General features: G+C 36.4%; 1 protein-coding gene across 1 annotated transcript in view; it reads left to right on the top strand.

Annotated features, from left to right (window-relative positions):
* SLC15A2 (solute carrier family 15 member 2) overlaps positions 1-21,839 on the top strand; it is a 116,408-nt gene that overhangs the window by 52,168 nt on the left and 42,401 nt on the right. The window contains exon 15 of the mRNA XM_053689795.1: positions 20,859-20,940. Within this exon, the coding sequence (XP_053545770.1) occupies positions 20,859-20,940 (82 nt within the window). The remainder of the gene's footprint in view (positions 1-20,858; positions 20,941-21,839) is intronic.

The raw sequence follows: 21,839 nt of genomic DNA, 5'->3' as shown, positions 1-21,839 counted from the left end.
GCACACATATTACAAGTTGAAAGTAAAAAGGTTTTACACGCACACTAACCTGGATGTGCGCAAAAAGCTCAATTTCCAATATTGTGCACGTGTTAACGTATTTCCCCATAGAAGTCAATGGAGCAAAAAAAGTGGAAACTAACACCGTACTCTCGCATTAACCGAATGCATATTCTCAAGTGCACTAATCCAACATGAAAATATAAATATTTCACATAGAAGAATATGTTCTATTTATTCTTAAATACATATTTCTACATATATTTCATGGTATTGTGGTACACTATATATCTATACCCATCCATATAGATGATTTTATATAGGTATAGATATATACAGATATATATATAGGAATATCTATTTATAAATACATAGAACATCTGCTATGTGCAGAACTTTGGAATGTATAACAGTTACAGTAAATACATAGTTAAAACCTTTATTAAATATGTATATGTATTTATGTGTTATATGTGCAACTTTTTATTTGAGCATAAAAGTTAACCAGAGCAAGTCTGAGGTCACGTGCGTTAACTTCAATAGCGTTCAAGCGATCGTGTTTACTTTCAACTTGTAATACGTGAGCTACTTCCGACACGCGTAAACAAGCACAATAAACTGTATATCGCTGAACGCAAACAATAGTGTGCCACTCATAATCTGACGTATTATAAGTAAACAGAAAGAGAACCCAACAGAGGAGGAGACACTGTAATAAAGAGAACTAAGATGTAGCCTTTAGTGTGTCCATTTAAAATAAGCCATATATAGTAGTATATAAGGCGGAGTGGGCAGAAACAAAACGGACAGGAAACAAAAAAATTTTTTATGATTCAAATAGAGAATACAGTTTTAAATAACACTCCAATTTACTTCTATTATCAAATTTGCTTCATTCTTTAGGTATCCTTTGTTGAAAAATAGCAATGCACATGGGTGAGCCAATAAGATGAGGCATCTAGGTGCAGCTACAATCAGCAGCTACTGAGCATATTTAGATATGCTTTTGAGCAAAGAATATCAAGAGAATGAAGAAAATTAGATAATAGAATTAAATTGGAAAGTTGTTTACAATGACATACTCTTTCTAAATCATGAAATAAAAAATGTTGGTTTCATGACTCTTTAGGTAAAAATACATGGCTAAGGACACAATAGAATATTAGTACAATCAACATTATACTATACAATATATATACATTAAACAATGTATACACATATATCATATATCATATACCCACAATTCCCTAGCTCTTAATATGTTTAATTCAGTATTGTATTGTACGTAAAGGGATTATGTTTCTGTTGACTCATGTAAATTGTATTGTCCTACAGTACTGCGTAAAGGAATCATTTACATTACATTTTTGATGTAGGTGTCGACTCTGCTTTAAATATATCGCCATTATCAGAGAAGCGTCTCCACCCACTGAAATGTATGGTAAAACGCCTCTCTGCAATGCTGCCTTTAAACAGTACTGTCAGCCCTTTGGAATATTTTGCCCGCTTTCTCAACATTGCAAGGATGTCTTTAGAATATCATCAGGATCCTAGGGCCCCTCAGATGCTATAGATGGCCTCTTAAATAGTGCAAAGAACTAAAACATTGTTGAGAAGTTGATGTATTTGGATAATTTGTGGAGTAGAAACCACTTAAAAATATTACTCCCCAATCTGCCTTTAAAGGGACAATGTACAGGAAAATAGTTGTCCCTTAATATGTTTCCTATGACTTGTTATAGCAGCTGTAAAGTATAAAATGTAAGAGAAGTTGCTTGTTTATGTTTATTTTGTATATTAAATAGCTGGTTTAGTGCTTTGAAATTACAACCCATTAAAATTGTATAAGTTTGCAGGGAAATCAGATCTCATTATTTTACACCACTTGCTTCTTTATATTATCTTTGCCTGTATACCAAAGCCCAAAACGTAGAGAGAACAATTGAAAATTAACATTTTATTACTCCCCACTGGGAGTGTAATTTTTTCTGCTGGCTATGTTTACACAGCTTTTCTATAGCCAATACTTATGTACAGAAACTTTCAATAAGATAGGGATACCACAGGCAAAATCATGTTTTTCAAAAGATAAAGGAGCTATTTGTAAACAATTTAATACACTCTAGCAGGTAAAATGGAGCATTGGGAATAAATTAAAGGGGAGCAAAATGTAGGTTACATTGTCCATTTAAGGTCGGTGAGATTGTTGCTTCTAAAGTTTTAACAGAAAGAAGACAAGTGGAACAGACACTTAATATTATATTATTGATAAACCTCGTAGACTAGGTATTTTAAGAGTTTTTAATTATACTGGCAAGACAGGGCCTGATATTCAAAACTTTGTGCTCAGGCAAGATATTCTAAGAAGACTCATCGGTAAGAACATTTAGAAACATAAATTTTATCTTGCGAAATGTTTATAAAAAAAAATAGCACACAATTTTGCTCTATGGCAGTGTAAATTAAAGGGACATTGTACACTATCTTTTTGTAGATGATCCATTTATATAGCCTATCTGGGAGTGTTTTTGTAACAATATATAGTTTTGCTTATTTTTTAATAACATTGTGCTGATTTCCAGACTCCTAACCAAGCCCCACAGTATCAGATGTATTTATGCGTTTACAGACTCCTGCTGGCTCCTTTTTTATGATATCTGTCTTTTCATATGCAGGGAAGAGGGGGAGGGGTAGTGTCTGCTTATATTGTTTTCCCAGCCCCTTTCAGTGGGTGTCCCAGCCTAACCTCATCAACAGTGCTAAACTGGGAGCTTCTAAGTAACGCCTAGATTTAGAGTTGGGCGGTAGCCGTGAAAACCAGCGTTAGAGGGTCCTAACGCTGGTTTTTACCACCCTCTGGTATTTAGAGTCAGTCAGGAAAGGGTCTAACGCTCACTTTCCAGCCGCGACTTTTCCATACCGCAGATTCCCTTACGTCAATTGCGTATCCTATCTTTTCAATGGGATCTTTCTAACGCCGGTATTTAGAGTCGTGGCTGAAGTGAGCGTTAGAAATCTAACGACAAAACTCCAGCCGCAGAAAAAAGTCAGTAGTTAAGAGCTTTCTGGGCTAACACCGGTTTATAAAGCTCTTAACTACTGTGCTCTAAAGTACACTAACACCCATAAACTACCTATGTACCCCTAAACCGAGGTCCCCCCACATCGCCGCCACTCTATTCAAAATGTTTAACCCCTAATCTGCCGACCGCACACCGCTGCCACCTACGTTATCCCTATGAACCCCTAATCTGCTGCCCCTAACACCGCCGACCCCTATATTATATTTATTAACCCCTAATCTGCCCCCCTCAACGTCGCCTCCACCTGCCTACACTTATTAACCCCTAATCTGCCGACCGGACCGCGCCGCTATTATAATAAAGTTATTAACCCCTAATCTGCCTCACTCCCGCCTCAATAACCCTATAATAAATAGTATTAACCCCTAATCTGCCCTCCCTAACATCGCCGACACCTAACTTCAAACATTAACCCCTAATCTGCCGACTGGAGCTCACCGCTATTCTAATAAATGTATTAACCCCTAAAGCTAATTCTAACCCTAACCCTAACACCCCCCTAAGTTAAATATAATTTTTATCTAACGAAATAAATTAACTCTTATTAAATAACTTATTCCTATTTAAAGCTAAATACTTACCTATAAAATAAACCCTAATATAGCTACAATATCAATTATAATTATATTGTAGCTATTTTAGGATTAATATTTATTTTACAGGCAACTTTGTAATTATATTAACCAGGTACAATAGCTATTAAATAGTTAATAACTATTTAATAGTTACCTAGTTAAAATAATTACAAAATTACATGTAAAATAAATCCTAACCTAAGTTACAATTAAACCTAACACTACACTATCAATAAATTAATTAAATAAAACACATACAATTATCTACAATTAAACCTAACACTACACTATCAATAAATAAATTAAATAAAATACCTACAATTATCTACAATTAAACCTAACACTACACTATCAATAAATAAATTAAATACAATTCCTACAAATAAATACAATTAAATAAACTAACTAAAGTACAAAAAATAAAAAAGAACTAAGTTACAAAAAATTAAAAAATATTTACAAACATTAGAAAAAAATTACAACAATTTTAAACTAATTACACCTACTCTAAGCCCCCTAATAAAATAACAAAGACCCCCAAAATAAAAAAATGCCCTACCCTATTCTAAAATACAATACCCCCCCAACATTACAATCCACCACCCACATACCCCTAATCTAACCCAGACCCCCCTTAAATAAACCTAACACTAAGTCCCTGAAGATCTCTCTACCTTGTCTTCACCTCACCGGGTTCACCGATCGGTCCAGAAAACGGTCCGAAGTCTTGATCCAAGCGGCGGCTGAAGAACTCCATCATAGGGCTGAAGTCGGAAGTCCATCATCGGGATGAAGTCTTCTATCAAGCCGCATCTTCAATCTTTATTCTTCCGGAGCGGAGCGGAGCCATCTTCTTCCCAGCCGACGTGGATCCAACCTCTTCAAGCGACGCCTACTAGCCGAATGACGGTTCCTTTAAATGACGTCATCCAAGATGGCGTCCCTCGAATTCCGATTGGCTGATCGGAATTAAGGTAGGAAAATTCAGCCAATCAGATTGAGCTCGCATTCTATTGGCTGATCGGAACAGCCAATAGAATGCGAGCTCAATCTGATTGGCTCATTGGATCAGCCAATAGGATTGAACTTGATTTTGATTGGCTGATTCCATCAGTCAATCAGAAATTTCCTACCTTAATTCCGATTGGCTGACGTCATTTAAAGGAACCGTCATTCAGCTAGTAGGCGTCGCTTGAAGAGGTTGGATCCACGTCGGCTGGGAAGAAGATGGCTCCGCTCCGCTCCGCTCCGGAAGAAAGAAGATTGAAGATGCGGCTTGATAGAAGACTTCATCCCGATGATGGACTTCCGACTTCAGCCCGATGATGGAGTTCTTCAGCCGCCGCTTGGATCAAGACTTCGGACCCTCTTCTGGACCGATCGGTGAACCCGGTGAGGTGAAGACAAGGTAGGGAGATCTTCAGGGGCTTAGTGTTAGGTTTATTTAAGGGGGGTTTGGGTTAGATTAGGGGTATGTGGGTGGTGGGTTGTAATGTTGGGGGGGGGGTATTGTATGTTTTTTTTTTACAGGCAAAAGAGCTGAATTCTTTGGGGCATGCCCCGCAAAGGGCCCTTTTAAGGGCTGGTAAGGTAAAAGAGCTTTGAACTTTTGTAATTTAGAATAGGGTAGGGCATTTTTTTATTTTGGGGGTCTTTGTTATTTTATTAGGGGGCTTAGAGTAGGTGTAATTAGTTTAAAATTGTTGTAATTTTTTCTAATGTTTGTAAATATTTTTTTATTTTTTGTAACTTAGTTCTTTTTTATTTTTTGTACTTTAGTTAGTTTATTTAATTGTATTTATTTGTAGGAATTGTATTTAATTTATTTATTGATAGTGTAGTGTTAGGTTTAATTGTAGATAATTGTAGGTATTTTATTTAATTTATTTATTGATAGTGTAGTGTTAGGTTTAATTGTAGATAATTGTAGGTATTTTATTTAATTAATTTATTGATAGTGTAGTGTTAGGTTTAATTGTAACTTAGGTTAGGATTTATTTTACATGTAATTTTGTAATTATTTTAACTAGGTAACTATTAAATAGTTATTAACTATTTAATAGCTATTGTTCCTGGTTAATATAACTACAAAGTTGCCTGTAAAATAAATATTAATCCTAAAATAGCTACAATATAATTATAATTTATATTGTAGCTATATTAGGGTTTATTTTATAGGTAATTATTTAGCTTTAAATAGGAATAAGTTATTTAATAAGAGTTAATTTATTTTGTTAGATAAAAATTATATTTAACTTAGGGGGGTGTTAGGGTTAAAGTTAGACTTAGCTTTAGGGGTTAATAAATTTATTAGAGTAGCGGTGAGCTCCTGTCGGCAGATTAGGGGTTAATACTTGAAGTTAGGTGTCGGCAATGTTAGGGAGGGCAGATTAGGGGTTAATACTATTTATTATAGGGTTATTGAGGCGGGAGTGAGGCGGATTAGGGGTTAATACATTTATTATAGTAGCGCTCAGGTCCGGTCGGCAGATTAGGGGTTAATAAGTGTAGTTAGGTGGAGGCGACGTTGGGGGCGGCAGATTAGGGGTTAATAAATATAATATAGGGGTCGGCGATGTTAGGGCAGCAGATTAGGGGTACATAGGGATAACGTAGGTGGCGGGGGTGTACGGAGCGGCAGATTAGGGGTTAAAAATAATATGCAGGGGTCAGTGATAGCGGGGGCGGCAGATTAGGGGTTAATAAGTGTAAGGTTAGGGGTGTTTAGATTCGGGGTAGATGTTAGAGTGTTAGGTGCAGACGTAGGAAGTGTTTCCCCATAGGAAACAATGGGGCTGCGTTAGGAGCTGAACGCTGCTTTTTTGCAGGTGTTAGGTTTTTTTTTCAGCTCTAACAGCCCCATTGTTTTCTATGGGGGAACCGTGCACGAGCACGTTTTTGAAGCTGGCCGCGTCCGTAAGCACCGCTGGTATCGAGAGTTGCAGTGGCGTTAAATTATGCTCTACGCTCCCTTTTTGGAGCCTAACGCACTGAAAACCCAGCCATTCTGTGAACTCTAAATACCAGCGGTATTTAAAAGGTGCGGCCAGAAAAAAGCATGCGTAGCTAACGCACCTCTTTGGCCGCAAAACTCTAAATCTAGGCGCTAGTTTTTAAAAGGTTTTATACTGGATTTTTAGTTAAGTATCTGTGCATATTCTTATTTATAGTAGTGCCTATTACATGCAGTTATATGAAAATTGGTGTAGGCTGTCCCTTTAATGCCAGATGAATACTTTCCTTTGACTTTCATACTATATACAAGTTTTACTCATGATACTGAAAGTCTGATATTAAACCTTAATATACAAATGGTTATGTGACAGAATTAAGTCACTAAAGGTGTTTTTGTTTATCGTAATATCTTACCAGTATTATATAGCTAGTAATACTAGGTTTCCAAAGGGTTGGTGAATAAGTCAAACTTGTACAACTGGTTTTAAATAAAGAATGAATTAAACTAAACTAAACTTAGTCAATTTCTAAATTCTATTGAATCTAAATCATTACTTAAAAGGGACATAAAACCCCAAACATTTTCTTTCATGATTCAGATAGAACAGACAATTTTAACCCTTTAATGACCACAGCACTTTTCCATTTTCTGTCCATTTGGGACCAAGGCTATTTTTACATTTTTGCGGTGTTTGTGTTTAGCTGTAATTTTCCTCTTACTCATTTACTGTACCCACATATATTATATACCGTTTTTCTCGCCATTAAATGGACTTTCCAAAGATACCATTATTTTCATCATATCTTATAATTTACTTTAAAAAAATTATAAAATATGAGAAAAAAATGGAAAAAAACACACTTTTTCTAACTTTGACCCCCAAAATCTGTTATACATCTGCAACCACCAAAAAACACCCATGCTAAATAGTTTCTAAATTTTGTCCTGAGTTTAGAAATACCCAATGTTTACATGTTCTTTGCTTTTTTTGTAAGTTATAGGGCCATAAATACAAGTAGCACTTTGCTATTTCCAAACCATTTTTTTTTCAAGATTAGCACTAGTTACATTAGAACACTAATATCTTTCAGGAATCCCTGAATATCTATTGACATGTATATATTTTTTTTTAGTAAACATCCCAAAGTATTGATCTAGGCCAATTTTGGTATATTTCATGCCACCATTTCACCGCCAAATGCGATCAAATACAAAAAATCGTTCACTTTTTCACAAATTTTTTCACAAACTTTTGGTTTCTCACTGAAATTATTTACAAACAGCTTGTGCAATTATGGCATAAATGATTGTAAATTTTTCTTTGGGATCCCCTTTGTTCAGAAATAGCAGACATATATGGCTTTGGTGTTGCTTTTTGGTAATTAGAAGGATGCTAAATGCCACTGTGCACCACACGTGTATTATGCCCAGCAGTAAAGGGGTTAATTAGGGAGCATGTAGGGAGCTTTTTGGGGTAATTTTAGCTTTAGTGTAGTGTAGTAGACAACCCCAAGTAATGATCTAGGCCCATTTTGGTATATTTCATGCCACCATTTCACCGCCAATTGCGATCAAATTAAAAAAAAAGTTAAATTTTTCACAATTTTAGGTTTCTCACTGAAATCATTTACAAACAGCTTGTGCAATTATGGCACAAATTGTTGTAAATGCTTCTCTGGGATCCCCTTTGTTCAGAAATAGCAGACATATATGGCTTTGGCGTTGCTTTTTGGTACTTAGAAGGCCGCTAAATGCCGCTGCACATCACACGTGTATTATAGCTAGCAGTGAAGGGGTTAATTAGGAAGTTTGTAGGGAGATTACAAAAATCAGTATGATAAATACCAAAAAGAATTGGACAAATTGGAGCAAGAAATAATAGCAACTAAAAAACAAAAGTTACAGAGAGATATTGAAGATTTCCAAAATCAAAGAGTTTATCGTTGGCGCAGTAATGTCACCTCTAGATACAGGGGTAACAGATATCTTGTCCAACAGTCAGAGAGCAGTGCAGAGAGTGAATCTGATATTTCAGATAATGACACAGACACAAATACTGACAATGACAGTACAAACAACACAGATACAAATAGTGCCAGACCTAAGAGCTACAGCTCAGTACAATCTTCCACATCTTCCTCTTCCTCATCATCTTTTTTGTCCAAAACCCCTCACAATATAACTCCACCGGTTACCTCAGCCAATCAGACCAACACCCAGAACAGGGGCAACAAACGGAAATTTTCAGGCCCAGTGAGACAGTCAACAAGAAGAAGGGAATTGAGTCCCTTCAGCAAGATAAGGATGAACAAATGAGGATTGTTAACCTTTCTGACTATATACTTAGTACCACACATAAATCTGTACTATCTAGAGGACTGTCTTTCTGCCCTGTAAATTCACTAAACAAATTTGAGGTAATAAAAGACATTCATTTGTTCTCCAGAAAAATACTACTTAAAAAACTATATGCCTTTAATCCAAACAGTTTGAATGCAGAAGATTTACTAACTGTAGATATATTGCAAGAGTTATCTGCAGACAGTATAGATATGCAAACCGCAATAGACACAGATATTCAAGCAGATAAGCCTGCATCTTCTGTTTGGAAATCAAATGTTAAACCTAAATCCACTTATGTTCCATCTATCTCTATATCTCCAGAGATACAGATTTTCTGTAAGATGGTTTGCAAAGAAATCGAACAATTGCCCATATACAGGACCAAACAAAACCTTAACATTAATGAAATTAATGCATTGAAAGAGATAGAATCATGGCATGACATTTTAATCAAGCCATCGGATAAAGGTGGGAATGTGGTCCTTTGGCCACAACAAATGTATATGGATGAGGCTAAAAAACAATTATCTAACTCTGCTTGTTATAAACAGTTGATATTCAACCCTCAGAGCTCATATCTTACCCAATATAACAGAATGATATTAAGTGCTTGGAAATCCAATATAATATCTAATTCAGAGAAAAAGTATCTGATAAAGGACAACCCCAAAATTGCCACTTTATACTTTCTACCGAAAGTACACAAAAATCCCTCAATACCTCCCGGAAGACCTATTGTGTCAGGAAATGACAACTTAACAGAAAATGCAAGTAAATTTGTAGACTTGCGACTAAGAGAATATCTCACGAGCATACCTTCATATGTACGTGACACAATGGAGGTATTGCAGTTACTACAAAACATCAAATTATCTGAGGATATGTGGCTAGTTACAGCGGACGTCGAGTCCCTGTACACAAACATAAAACATGAAGATGGAATTAAAGCCATTAAATATTATTTGGCTTCAAATAATAATGATAATAATCTACATAATGACTTTATAATTCAACTCTTGAAATTTGTCCTGACTCACAACTTTTTCACATTTAATGACAGGTATTACTTGCAAACCCAAGGTACCGCTATGGGTACAGCTTGTGCGCCGACATACGCAAATTTATTTCTTGGCTACTGGGAACTATTCTATGTATTTTCAAATGACCTCGAAAAATATACTGAACACATTCCAATGTGGTTAAGATACATAGATGATGTTCTTTTTATCTGGGAAGGGTCATATGAACAACTTGAAACCTTTATGAAGAGAATTAATGAGAATGATCTCAACATCAAACTAACTTTTGAGGCTAACCAACAGGAGATATGCTTTTTGGATTTAAAAATATTCAAAAATAATGAAGGATTCATCAATACCACGATGTTTAGAAAAGAAACATCAACTAATACTCTTCTACATCATTCCAGTGCTCACTCTCCAAGTACCCTGAAAGCAATACCATACGGGGAATTTCTGAGACTCCGTCGGAATTGCACTACCAACGAGATTTACATACATGAAAGTGTAGCTCTAGCACAAAGATTAATAGCACGTGGATACAGTAAGAAATCCATAAAAAGAGCCAAGTATAAAGCACTTAGGAAAAGTAGAGACGACTTACTAATTCCAAAAAGCAAATCACTTCAAGAGTCATGTCCCAGACTCATTACAACATACAATCCCCAGATGCCGCATGTTATCAAAATTATTAATGACCATTGGAACATACTCCAAAACGATGAAACTCTCAAGCCATTAATAGGCAACAGAGTCTCATTAGGATACAAAAGACCAAACAATCTGAGAGACAAACTGGTATCCAGTCATTTTGTAAGAACTGCCAAGAAAAAAGAGACAAACCCAGGTATGTACCCATGTGGTACCTGTTCAGCCTGCAAATATGTTCTGAAAACCAAAACAATAACTAAAAAAACAGGACAAGTATATAACCTCCAAGCACATTTCTCATGTACCACCATAGGAGTAATATATGTACTCTATTGCTCCTGCCAAATGGCATACGTTGGCATGACGACAAGGGAGATAAAAACACGTATCTTGGAACATGTTTATAACATTAAATATGCCCAAAGAGATATAGATAAAGGCAAAAAAATCACCTCTGTGGCCAAGCATTTCTTATCACACCACAATGGATCACCCAGAGATCTAAAATACACTGTAATTCAAAAAGCATCTCTGGGCATAAGAGGTGGCAACATTGAAAAGGCTCTATTAAAAATGGAGTGTAAATGGATATATCTTCTAAATGCGGTTAAACCCTTTGGCATGAATGACTTTAACAACTTCTTTGTATATATCTAACTTCTAAATCTAATAATACATAGTACAATCACTATCTACAACAGTGATTCCAGTATTATATATTCACCTAATTTTGGGAGAAAATACACATTTAGGTTATCTTTGGAACAACCCATATAGGATGTCAATTGCTAAACATCCTGATTGGTATAACAACCATTACATATGTATAATGCAGAGGATATTATTTAAATAATGTAAGATTAGGGACTTAGTCCCAAAGAAATAATTAAGCACTCTCAATGTATTCAAATATCTAGCAACATAATATACTAATCCAAACAGTACATAGAAAAATTATTAGCATGAGTTCCAGTCTTTTTCTTTTATATGGCACTTATAATTTGCCACTTTTTATACTGAACATTATTATAATTTTTCTTTCACATCACTTGTTCAATAGGGGATACAATATTGGCCCCAATTCATAGTTTAATAAGAATAAGATTCACCATTTATGTTTTCACCCACACACTACTTATTAATTATGCTCCTTATCACACTCCCCTTTTTTTACCCAATATATGCATCACTTCCCACTCCCACTATTGGCTATTATTAGCTTAATATATTATCTTCATTTTTTACTTATTATTTCCATTTACTAAAAAGATTGATATCCTCAGTTCTCTGAGGTCACCGTGTACCTCTTTATCCCACAGTATAGATTGTCATTATATTTATATAATTCACATTAGGAATATACTATAATTGAGCATATACTATATTCTTCCCCCCATCACTTTTATGTGTATATTCATTTCCATCCCCCACACATCATATTTCCCGTGTTCAATCCAATCACCATGTGTCACACAGCACAAATGCTATTTCTCAACGATAACCCATACCTGGGATTCTCAATAAAAATCTAGAGCCAAGATAAAATTCTATCAATTTTTATTGACTGGCCTGAACGTTTTTCATGTATATGGAGACTGAAATAAAAGTGTCTAAACTAAAGGTAAATCCGCAGGACACGTTCCACCTTACTGACAGCACATCAGTCTAAAATCACATATACATTGGTAGATATAAATAAAGGCAATACAATACAGTGTGAAACTCAGCACACAATTATATGCTGTCAATGCATTTACTGAACGGGTTCATAGTCACCTCTAAAGATTCCCAATAGTGTAACATACACAGGGAATATTATATTAAATTATCTTACAATGAATAATTACTATTCTCAACTATATTCTGAAATCTTTCTAATAGTATGCAAAACAATGTATTACATTTGATTCAGTGTAATACTGGCAAACAGAAATACTGACATGTCTATATACTATGAAATTCTAGCATCCTTTCACTTGCTGTCATTTTATATAGTTATCCGTCACATTACCATTTAAAAACAAGTCATATTCCTCAATACGTTCGCTTACAAATTATATATTTCACACAGTCATCTCCAAGATTAAGATCCCAATTATGCCATTGCGGTACGATACATTAATTTTCCACTAAGCATTTTTAAGTTATGATACTAAGTAACTCTTAACACTCAATGCTTTGTTTACAATCTGCAGTGATCATCCAATCGCTACTATCCAACATACACACCCCTGCTTACTGAATAGTGATTGGTCAAATAGTAAAAGCACACACGTCCCCCTATTCACACTCCCTCCTCACGCAACGTAATACCGGATGCCACTGTCTATTCTCACAACAGACAGAACGAGCACCCAATCAGATTTATTCAAAATCGAGAGGGACAACGAATCAGGGGCAAGAGGTGGGACAACTACCCACATAAATAACGCTGAGTAGCAGCGGCCCGCACCCCCTCTGAGGAAGCGTTCTGTGAAACGCGCGTCAGGGGTCCAGCAGGAGAAGCTAGTTCTCTCCTGTCTGTCGCTTTTAATTTGCTTACCGAGTTAATAACAAAATCTTTATCTACCTATATATTGCTGAATCCTGGTGCCTACTATTTACCATAAAAATATAACTATTTAAAAGTAAAATAGCCCTCGGATTGTAAGGGCTTAGCTTATTATTTTTTATTACAAAACTGTGGGCATCAGGCTAAATACATATAGCACTACTTATAATATCCATCCTAGTTAACTGGGTTTAAGTGTTTTTAACCCTTTCAGGCTACTTCTGTGTGAATGTTTGTTCCTAGTTGTTATAATAAAATATTAAAGTATGAATGCAATGGAACATTTTAAACAAATAGAGTAATTCTACATTTATGTGATCATCCGGAGTTAAGTAAATATCTTTTTTTGTGGTATTCTTTTCTAAATAATTCTAAGTGTATCTCTTTGTACAATTAGTATTCCTAGTTGTTTAGTTCTGCTCTCTAAGAATCCACATTAGATGTGTACCATAACTACTATAAGTGACTACCAAGTACTGGTATATTATATACCCACTCTGATTTAGATAATAGGTACAATATCTACTACTGACTAACTCCCACTATCCCCTACCACATTTTCAAAGTTTGTAGGGAGCTTGCAGGGTTAATTTTAGCTTTAGTGTAGAGATCAGCCTCCCACCTGACACATCAGACCCCCTGATCCCTCCCAAACAGCTCCCTTCCCTCCCCCACCCCACAATTGTCCCCGCCATCTTAAGTACTGGCAGCAACTCTGCCAGTACTAAAATAAAATATATATTTAGGCTTTTTTTTTTTTTTAAAGCATATTTACATATGCTGCTGTGTAGGAGCCCCCCTTAGCCCCCAACCTGGCTGATCCCCCACCAAACAGCTGTCTAACCCTCCCCCTCTGCCTTAATGGCCGCCATCTTGGGTACTGGCAGCTGTCTGCCAGTACCCAGTTTATAAAAAAACAGTTGCTTTTTTATTTTTTCCCCATTTTCTGTAGTGTAGCTCCCCTACCCACCAAAGAACAAACCCCCACCCCCTCCTAGATACCTTTGACTGTTTTTTTTTTTTAAATAAAAAGCTTTACACTGAAAATTTTAGCACAGTCTTTTCTGTAGTGTAGCGGTTCCCACCCGCTCCCGCCCCGTGCATGCGCCCGCCCGCCGCCCGGCGTGCACGCGCGCGCCTGTGCGCGCCCCCATCGCCCCCGCCCCCGATCCCGCCCCCCTCTACATTACCCGGCCCATCGATGGCCGCCCACCCGCCTCCCAAGTCAGCTCCCACCCACCAACGTTACCGGCCACCGATGTCCGGTGCAGAGAGGGCCACAGAGTGGCTCTCTCTGCACCGGATGGCCATTTAAGGTTATTGCAGGATGCCTCCATATCGAGGCATCACTGCAATAACCGGAAAGCAGCTGGAAGCGAGCAGGATCGCTTCCAGCTGCTTTCCACACCGAGGACGTGCAGGGTACGTCCTCAGGCGTTAACTGCCTTTTTTTTGAGGACCTACCCTGCACGTCCTCGGTCGTTAAGGGGTTAAACAACTTTCCAATTTACTTCTATTGTCACATGTTTTTCATTTTCTTGTTATCCTTTTTTGAAAAGCAGCATGGCAAGTTTCAGGAGTGTGCACGTATCTGCAGTATTATATGGCAGCTGTTTTGCAATAATGTTATACATTAACAAAAGCGCTAGATGGCAGCACTATTTCCTTCATATTATTCTCCAGACATGTGCACACTACCTATCTAGATATCTCTTCAACACAGAATAACAAGAGAATTAAAGGGACAGTCTAGCCCAAAATTAACTTTCATGATTCAGATAGAGCATGTAATTTTAAACAATTGTCCAATTTACTTTTAACACCCATTTTGCTTTGTTCTCTTGGTATTCTTAGTTGAAAGCTAAACCTAGGAGGTTCATATGCTAATTTCTAAGCCCTTGAAGGCCACCTCTTATCTCAGGGCATTTTGACAGTTTTTCACCACTAGGGTGTTAGTTAATGTGTGTCAAATAGATAGCACTGTGCTCATGCACGTGGAGTTCCTAGGAGCCAGCACTGATTGACTAAAATGCAAGTCTGTCAAAAGAACTGAAATAAAGGGGCAGTTTGCAGATGCTTAGATACAAGGTAATCACAGAGGTAAAAAGTGTATTAATATAACTGTGTTGGTTATGCAAATCTAGGGAATGGGTAATAAAGGGATTATCTATCTTTTAAAACAACAAAAATTCTGGTGTAGACTGTCCCTTTAAGCAAATCTGATAATAAAAGTAAATTGGAAACTTTTTTAAAATGTTGAGTTTCATGTCCCTTTAATTCTATATATTAAATCCTGATAAATGAAATGACTGTAAAGTAATTTATCAATAATAAAGTTCTACCTCCTTCTTTTCCACCAGCATACAGCATCTGTTCAGTTGGTTATTTGTAGGTTTTCTTTACTGGTCAGACTTTTCAGGCTGTAGTGAGAAAATATCAGTTATCTAAAGAACAGTTCATGTCTATACAGGAAGACATTATACAGAGTATATTACCCCTCAGCTCTTCAACAATTCATTTGATAATTAGGAGCTCACATACCTTTCTCCATGTCTTATATTTAAATGTTTGTAAGATTAAAAATAGAATAGTTCAATATAAAGAAATGGGCAGTGCTAGACTAACTTACCTAACAATTCCTTGTTTCTCAATTGTACTCATTAGATACACCTGATCCATTTGCAGCCAACAGAAATACAGAAAAAAAATCTACCCAATTTAGGAACCTTTTAGTGTTACTTTAACAAATTCCTTACAAGATAAAAACAAAAAGTAATTTCTTAATACTACTTGGATGAACATGTGCACTATTTAGTGTATCTTTTAGTGAAAGTTGTTCTTATGTTGTTCTTGTTGATGTCAGAGGAGTATTTGTTTATCTCTTTATTTTTGTGTTTGTGTTAATGATTCCAACTTTTAATTTCTAGCGCCTGGAGTCATTATTAAAAAGTGGCTAGATTACAAGTGTTGCGGTAAGGCTTTGAACGCTGAAAAAAATGGCAATTCCAGCGTAAAGGCCAGGAACGCATATTACGAGTCGTGTCGGTATTGATATACCGCAAGCATTTTAGCCTGTAACGCAACGTCCATTTTGCACTCAGAAAAATGACGTTGTTGTGTGGGATTTTCATAGCGTCGGTATTACAGGTCCGGCTAAAATGCTTGCGTTACAGCCTATACCGACACGATCCATACCGCCATCTGAGAACAGTCGTCATGGATTTTGCAAAACAAAAATGTTTCACAAAACTCATAACTAAAGTGTTACAAAGTACAATAACACCCATAAACTACCTATTAACCCCTAAACCGCCACTCTCCTGCATCGCAAACACTATAATAAAGCTATTAACCCCTAATATGCTGCTCCCTGACATCACCGACACTGTAATAAAGCAATTAACCCCTAATCTACAGCTCCCCAACATTGCTGACACTATACTAAAGCTATTAACCCCTAATCCACCGCTCCCCAACATCGCCGACACTATAATAAAGCTATTAACCCCTAATCCGCCGCTTCCCGACATCGCTGACACTATAATAAAGTTATTAACCCCTAAACCTCTGGGCTCCCACATCGCCACCACTAAATAAACCTATTAACTTTTAAACCTGCGGCCCCAGACATCGCTGCTACTAAATAAAACTATTAACCCCTAAACCTCTAGCCCCCCACATTGCCGCTACTTAATAAACCTATTAAACCCTAAACCGCCAGCCACCCCACATCACAAAAGACTAAATTCAACTATTAACCCCTAAATCTAACACCCCCCCAACTTAAAATTAAAATTACAATAAAACTATCTTAAAATTAAAAAAAACTTACCTGTGAAATAAAAATAAACCTAACATTAAACTATAAAATAACCTAACATTACTATTCTAATAAAAAAAAAAAAAACAATTAAAAAACCTAAATTACAAATTCAAAAAAACCTAACACTACGAAAAAAAATTATAAAATCTAAAATTACAAAAATAATAAACACTAAATTACGAAAAATAAAAAACACTAAGCTTACAAAAAATAATAAACGAAATTATCATAACTAAAAACAATTACACCTAATCTAATAGCCCTATAAAAATAAAAAAGCCCCCCAAAAATAAAAACACCCCCTAGTCTACAATAAACTACCAATAGCCCTAACTATAAAAAAAAAAAATAAGCTACCCATTGCTCCTAAAGGGGCATTTGTATGGGCATTGCCCTTAAAAGGGCATTCAGCTCTTTTACAAAAGCCCAAAGCCCTAATTTAAACAAAAAACCCACCCAAAAAACTGAATAACCCTATATACTACTCACGGTTCCTGAAGTCCGGACATCCATCTTCATCCAGGCGGCAAGAAGTCTTCATCCATCCTGGGGGCGTCTTCTATCTTCATCCCGGCGGTGCGGAGCAGAGCCATCCCGGAAGACATTCTGCTCGGAGCGTCCTCTTTTTATACGGTCACCGTCGTACACTGAAGTTGAATGCAAAGTAGCTGTTTCAAAATGGCGTACCTTGCATTCCAATTGGCTGATTTGAGTCTTCAAATTCAAATCAGCCAATAGGATGAGAGCTTCTGAAATCATATTGGCTGTTCAAAACAGCCAATATGATGAGAGCTACTGAAATCCTATTGGCTGATTTGAACAGCCAATAGGATTTCAGTAGCTCTCACCTATTATTGGATAATAGGTTTATTTAGTAGCAGCGATGTGGGGGGGCGAAAGTTTAGGGGTTAATAGGTTTATTTAGTAGCGTCAATGTGGGGGGGCGGAGGTTTAGGGGTTAATAGGTTTATTTAGTGGCGGCAATGTCGGGGAGCAGCGGAATAGGGGTTAACTTTATTATAGTGTCGGCGATGTCGGGGAGCTGCAGAATAGGGGTTAATAACTTTATTTAGGTGTTTAGACTTGTGGTTTATGTTAGGGTGTTTAGGGTTTAAATGTAACTTTTTTTTCCCCCTAGACATCAATGGGCTTGCGTTACAGAGATTTTTCATTCCGCACTTCAGGTGTTAGGTTTTTTTCTAACACTCTCCCCCTATTGATGTCTATGGTGGAAAATGTGCACAAGGACGTCAAAGCAGCCCTTGGCTTTTGTGCGGTATGGAGCTTAACGCCACCATATTGCACGCACAAGGAGGCTTTTCAGTAACTCGTAGTGGCAGTGCTATGGAGAGTGAAATAAAGCAACTTTTTTGGTGTTAGTTTCGCACCCTGTTTAGCGCAAAACTCATAATCTAGGTGAAGGTGTTTTATGTCAATTGCAAACCTTTGCACTATCTATGCTATCAGTTACTTATTATGACTCTTTGCAGTCGTTCCAAAGATTTTTTCAGGATTGTTATTTCTATCATATTTGTCTGAAAAAGTTATGTGGATTTTAATTATTTTGTTTTGTTTTCTATTATATTTTCTATTGCATTTGGGTGTTTCATTTTGTAATTCTAAGAAAAACACTAAGTAAACAAAAATGCAGAAACAGCCTAATACTAAAGATATAGGGCTAGATTACAAGTTGTGCTATTACAAGTTAAAAGTAAATCGGTGCGCTTGAGCGTAAACATAATTTGCGCTCATCATGTAAGCATGATTGAAGACCTAGCGCATAGTGTAAGGGGTAAAGAAAAGTTGCACCAAACACAGCATAAGTACATTAATATAAAGTTAAATACAAAAAGTGGGGTGGCTAAGAAAGCCAGGAACCCCCACCAATAGTATGCACAATGAGCACTCTGGGCCCTGACTATAGGCAGTTATCTCCAAAAAAAGAGTGGCAAATCTTTCTCAGAGTGGCAAATCTTTATACTTCCAGTAAGGGGGAGGATTATCTTTATTATATTAAGATACCACCCCCCCTAGGATTATTTAATTGGTTCATCAGAAGTGTATGTCTGGATTTTTTTTTAATGTGTATGTAATTTTGGATTTTAATCATAAACCAATAAAAGTTATATTTTATTTTTCCTTTTTTTTTTGGAGATAACTGCCAGGGCCCAGAGTGCTCATTGTGCATACTATTGGTGGGGGTTCCTAACTTTCTCTAGCTACCCACTTTTTGTATTTAATCAATGTTTTATGCATGAGCACCATTTCCCCATAATATCAATGATTAATTTCACATCATTCAGAACCTATTATTATACATTAAGGGGAAAAGCCAGAGTAGTGTCACTGTTCATTTCTGTGTGGTCAACATTAATATAAAATGTTACACTCATATATACAATTTCTGATAAAAAATATTCATATAAATATTGATAAAAAAATGTATAAGGGTTAAAACGTATATGGTAAATGACAAGTTGACTAGAAAGAGCTATAATGAATATATATTTTTGTACATACAGTATATGTATTTAAATGTATATTTATGTGTTTACACATACTATATATACACATGTATATATATTTTGGAGCCCTTTCCACTCAAATACCTTAAAACTTGTAAAGTAATTTTTAATAATTAATAATGTGTTTTACTATGTATTTAATGTAAATATTTTACATTCCAATGTTCTTCACTTAGAAGAAAATGTTATTTGTATTTTTAAACATATATTTATATATACATATATATCTATACAGTGTGTATATATATATATATATATATATATATGTATGTATATTCATATAGATATATAGGTATAGATACATATTTTACAAAAAACAATTATATATATATATATATATATAAAAAACATTCATAGCTATCTTCGGGTTTTGCGCTTTAGGTCTTGAGTGGTGTCAGGTTATCACGTGAGCGATAAGTATTAGTTTGAAAGTGCTCTCCATTAAAGTCTATAGAAGAAGTAAATGTGCACAATATCCTGAAGTTTGTGCACATCAGGTTTCGCTTTTGCGCCAACCACTTACTTTCAACTTGTAATATGACCACCAACCTGCACCTTTACTTTGAGTAGTGTTTGTGCTCGAGCTGGGGGGGGGGGGGGGGGGGGGGGGAATTAGCTGGTCCATAACGTATGTATATTAAAAAATATGTTATTATTTTCTTTGCAAAAAAAAAATATATATATTTTTTAAAAATACATGTTTAAACATGTTTTTTAATACGTTTTTTGATGCATTCAATTGTAACAGCACTCAGTGTCTATAGTCTCCTAGACTAGAGTTTAGCATTTTCTTGTAGTGAACATTTTCAACTCCCCTTTTGATTTTTTGTTGTTGGTAATTGCTGCTGGATTCTACCATTATTATTACCTATGCTGTGTTGCACATTCAATGGTTTTGATATCCTTTCCACTGTTAAATCTGAGTAATTATTTATAATGCCAATGACTGAAACACAGTAGGGTCCCACTGGGATTCAGCCACATGTCTAGTTGGGAGTCAGAAGCAAAATGTTATTTTACAGGTAAATAGCAAAGTCAAGCGCAATTTAATTATACTATGGCACCTGCCAAGGGCTGGACCCTGAACCCACAAAGTTTATATTTTTTTTACATTTAGTGTCACTTTTAGATGTTCTGGGGCCAATGGGACCTGTTTCTGAAAAAAAAAATGTGTTAAAAGAGGACATCTGGTCACCTACCTTGTGCATATATAAATATTACGCATTATGAAAGCTTTTTTGTACACCGTTATCATGACATAATTACTAGGGAATGTAAAAAAGCTATTATTATATAATTTACATAATGCAAAACCCTCATTTTCCTTTTCAGGCCTTGTCCAAAGATGGCACTGGGCATGGTGGTGGCAGCTTTAGCCTTTGCAGTGGCAGCAGTTGTTGAAATCAAAGCAAATGTGAGTTAATGCCAGTTCTTTTTAATGTTTGCCGTCTAACATGAAACAAACCTTTATGGCCTGTTTTTTTTTTTTTTTTTTAAATGTAATTTTTATTGATTTTTAATAAAAGAAAAAAGTGATAGATACAACAACTGTACGAGACAATCGTACATCAAGTACAAATACATCATAGCATTTACGTAATCATTGCAAACGTAATGTAAATTTCTATGAAGAGGGAGTCAGTGTCTTGATAGGACATAAGATAGGTGGGGAGGGGGGGGGAAAGGGAAGGGGAAAAGGGTAGGAAGATACGCTAAGCTGACTTTAGAAGGGGGCTAATTCAGATGCGCAGGGGTGAGGTCAGATCTACAGCTTATGTGGTTAGGGGTGTACTGCCGTTTAGGTGTCGAAGGTGGGGAGCCAGAGAGTATCAAATCTGTTTTTCCAATCGGACCAAATCAGCTCAAAGAAATCGGTCCTACCCGAGGCATAATAGATACTCTTCTCCATAGTGTACATATATGCCATAGTGGATATAATATCCGACCAGGCTGGGCGAAGGGATCTTTTCCAAGATCTCGCTATATTAAGTTTAACAGCAGATAGAAGGTAAATACAGAGTGCACCATAATGTTTGGGTATTTTACATACACCCAAGTGGAACAGAGCCGTCTCGGGTGTTCTGGGTAGGTTGATGCCCAGACTGGTTAATGTGGAGAAACATTTATTCCAGAGAGGTTGGAGTCTGGGACAGCTCCACCAAATGTGGATCATATCGCCTATGTGCGAGCAGTCTCTCCAGCAAATGGGGGAGGCCTCCGGAAAGATCTTCGCAAGCCTAGCTGGGACATAATACCAGTGTGTGAGCACCTTGATGTAGGTTTCAAGGATGGTGATGCAATGAAGGGTTTTCT

This window comes from Bombina bombina, chromosome 1 (assembly GCF_027579735.1).
Source record: "Bombina bombina isolate aBomBom1 chromosome 1, aBomBom1.pri, whole genome shotgun sequence".
Lineage (NCBI taxonomy): Eukaryota > Metazoa > Chordata > Amphibia > Anura > Bombinatoridae > Bombina > Bombina bombina.
The sequence above is the reverse complement of the archived record's forward strand: the minus strand, read 5'-3'. Positions and strand labels throughout refer to the sequence as shown.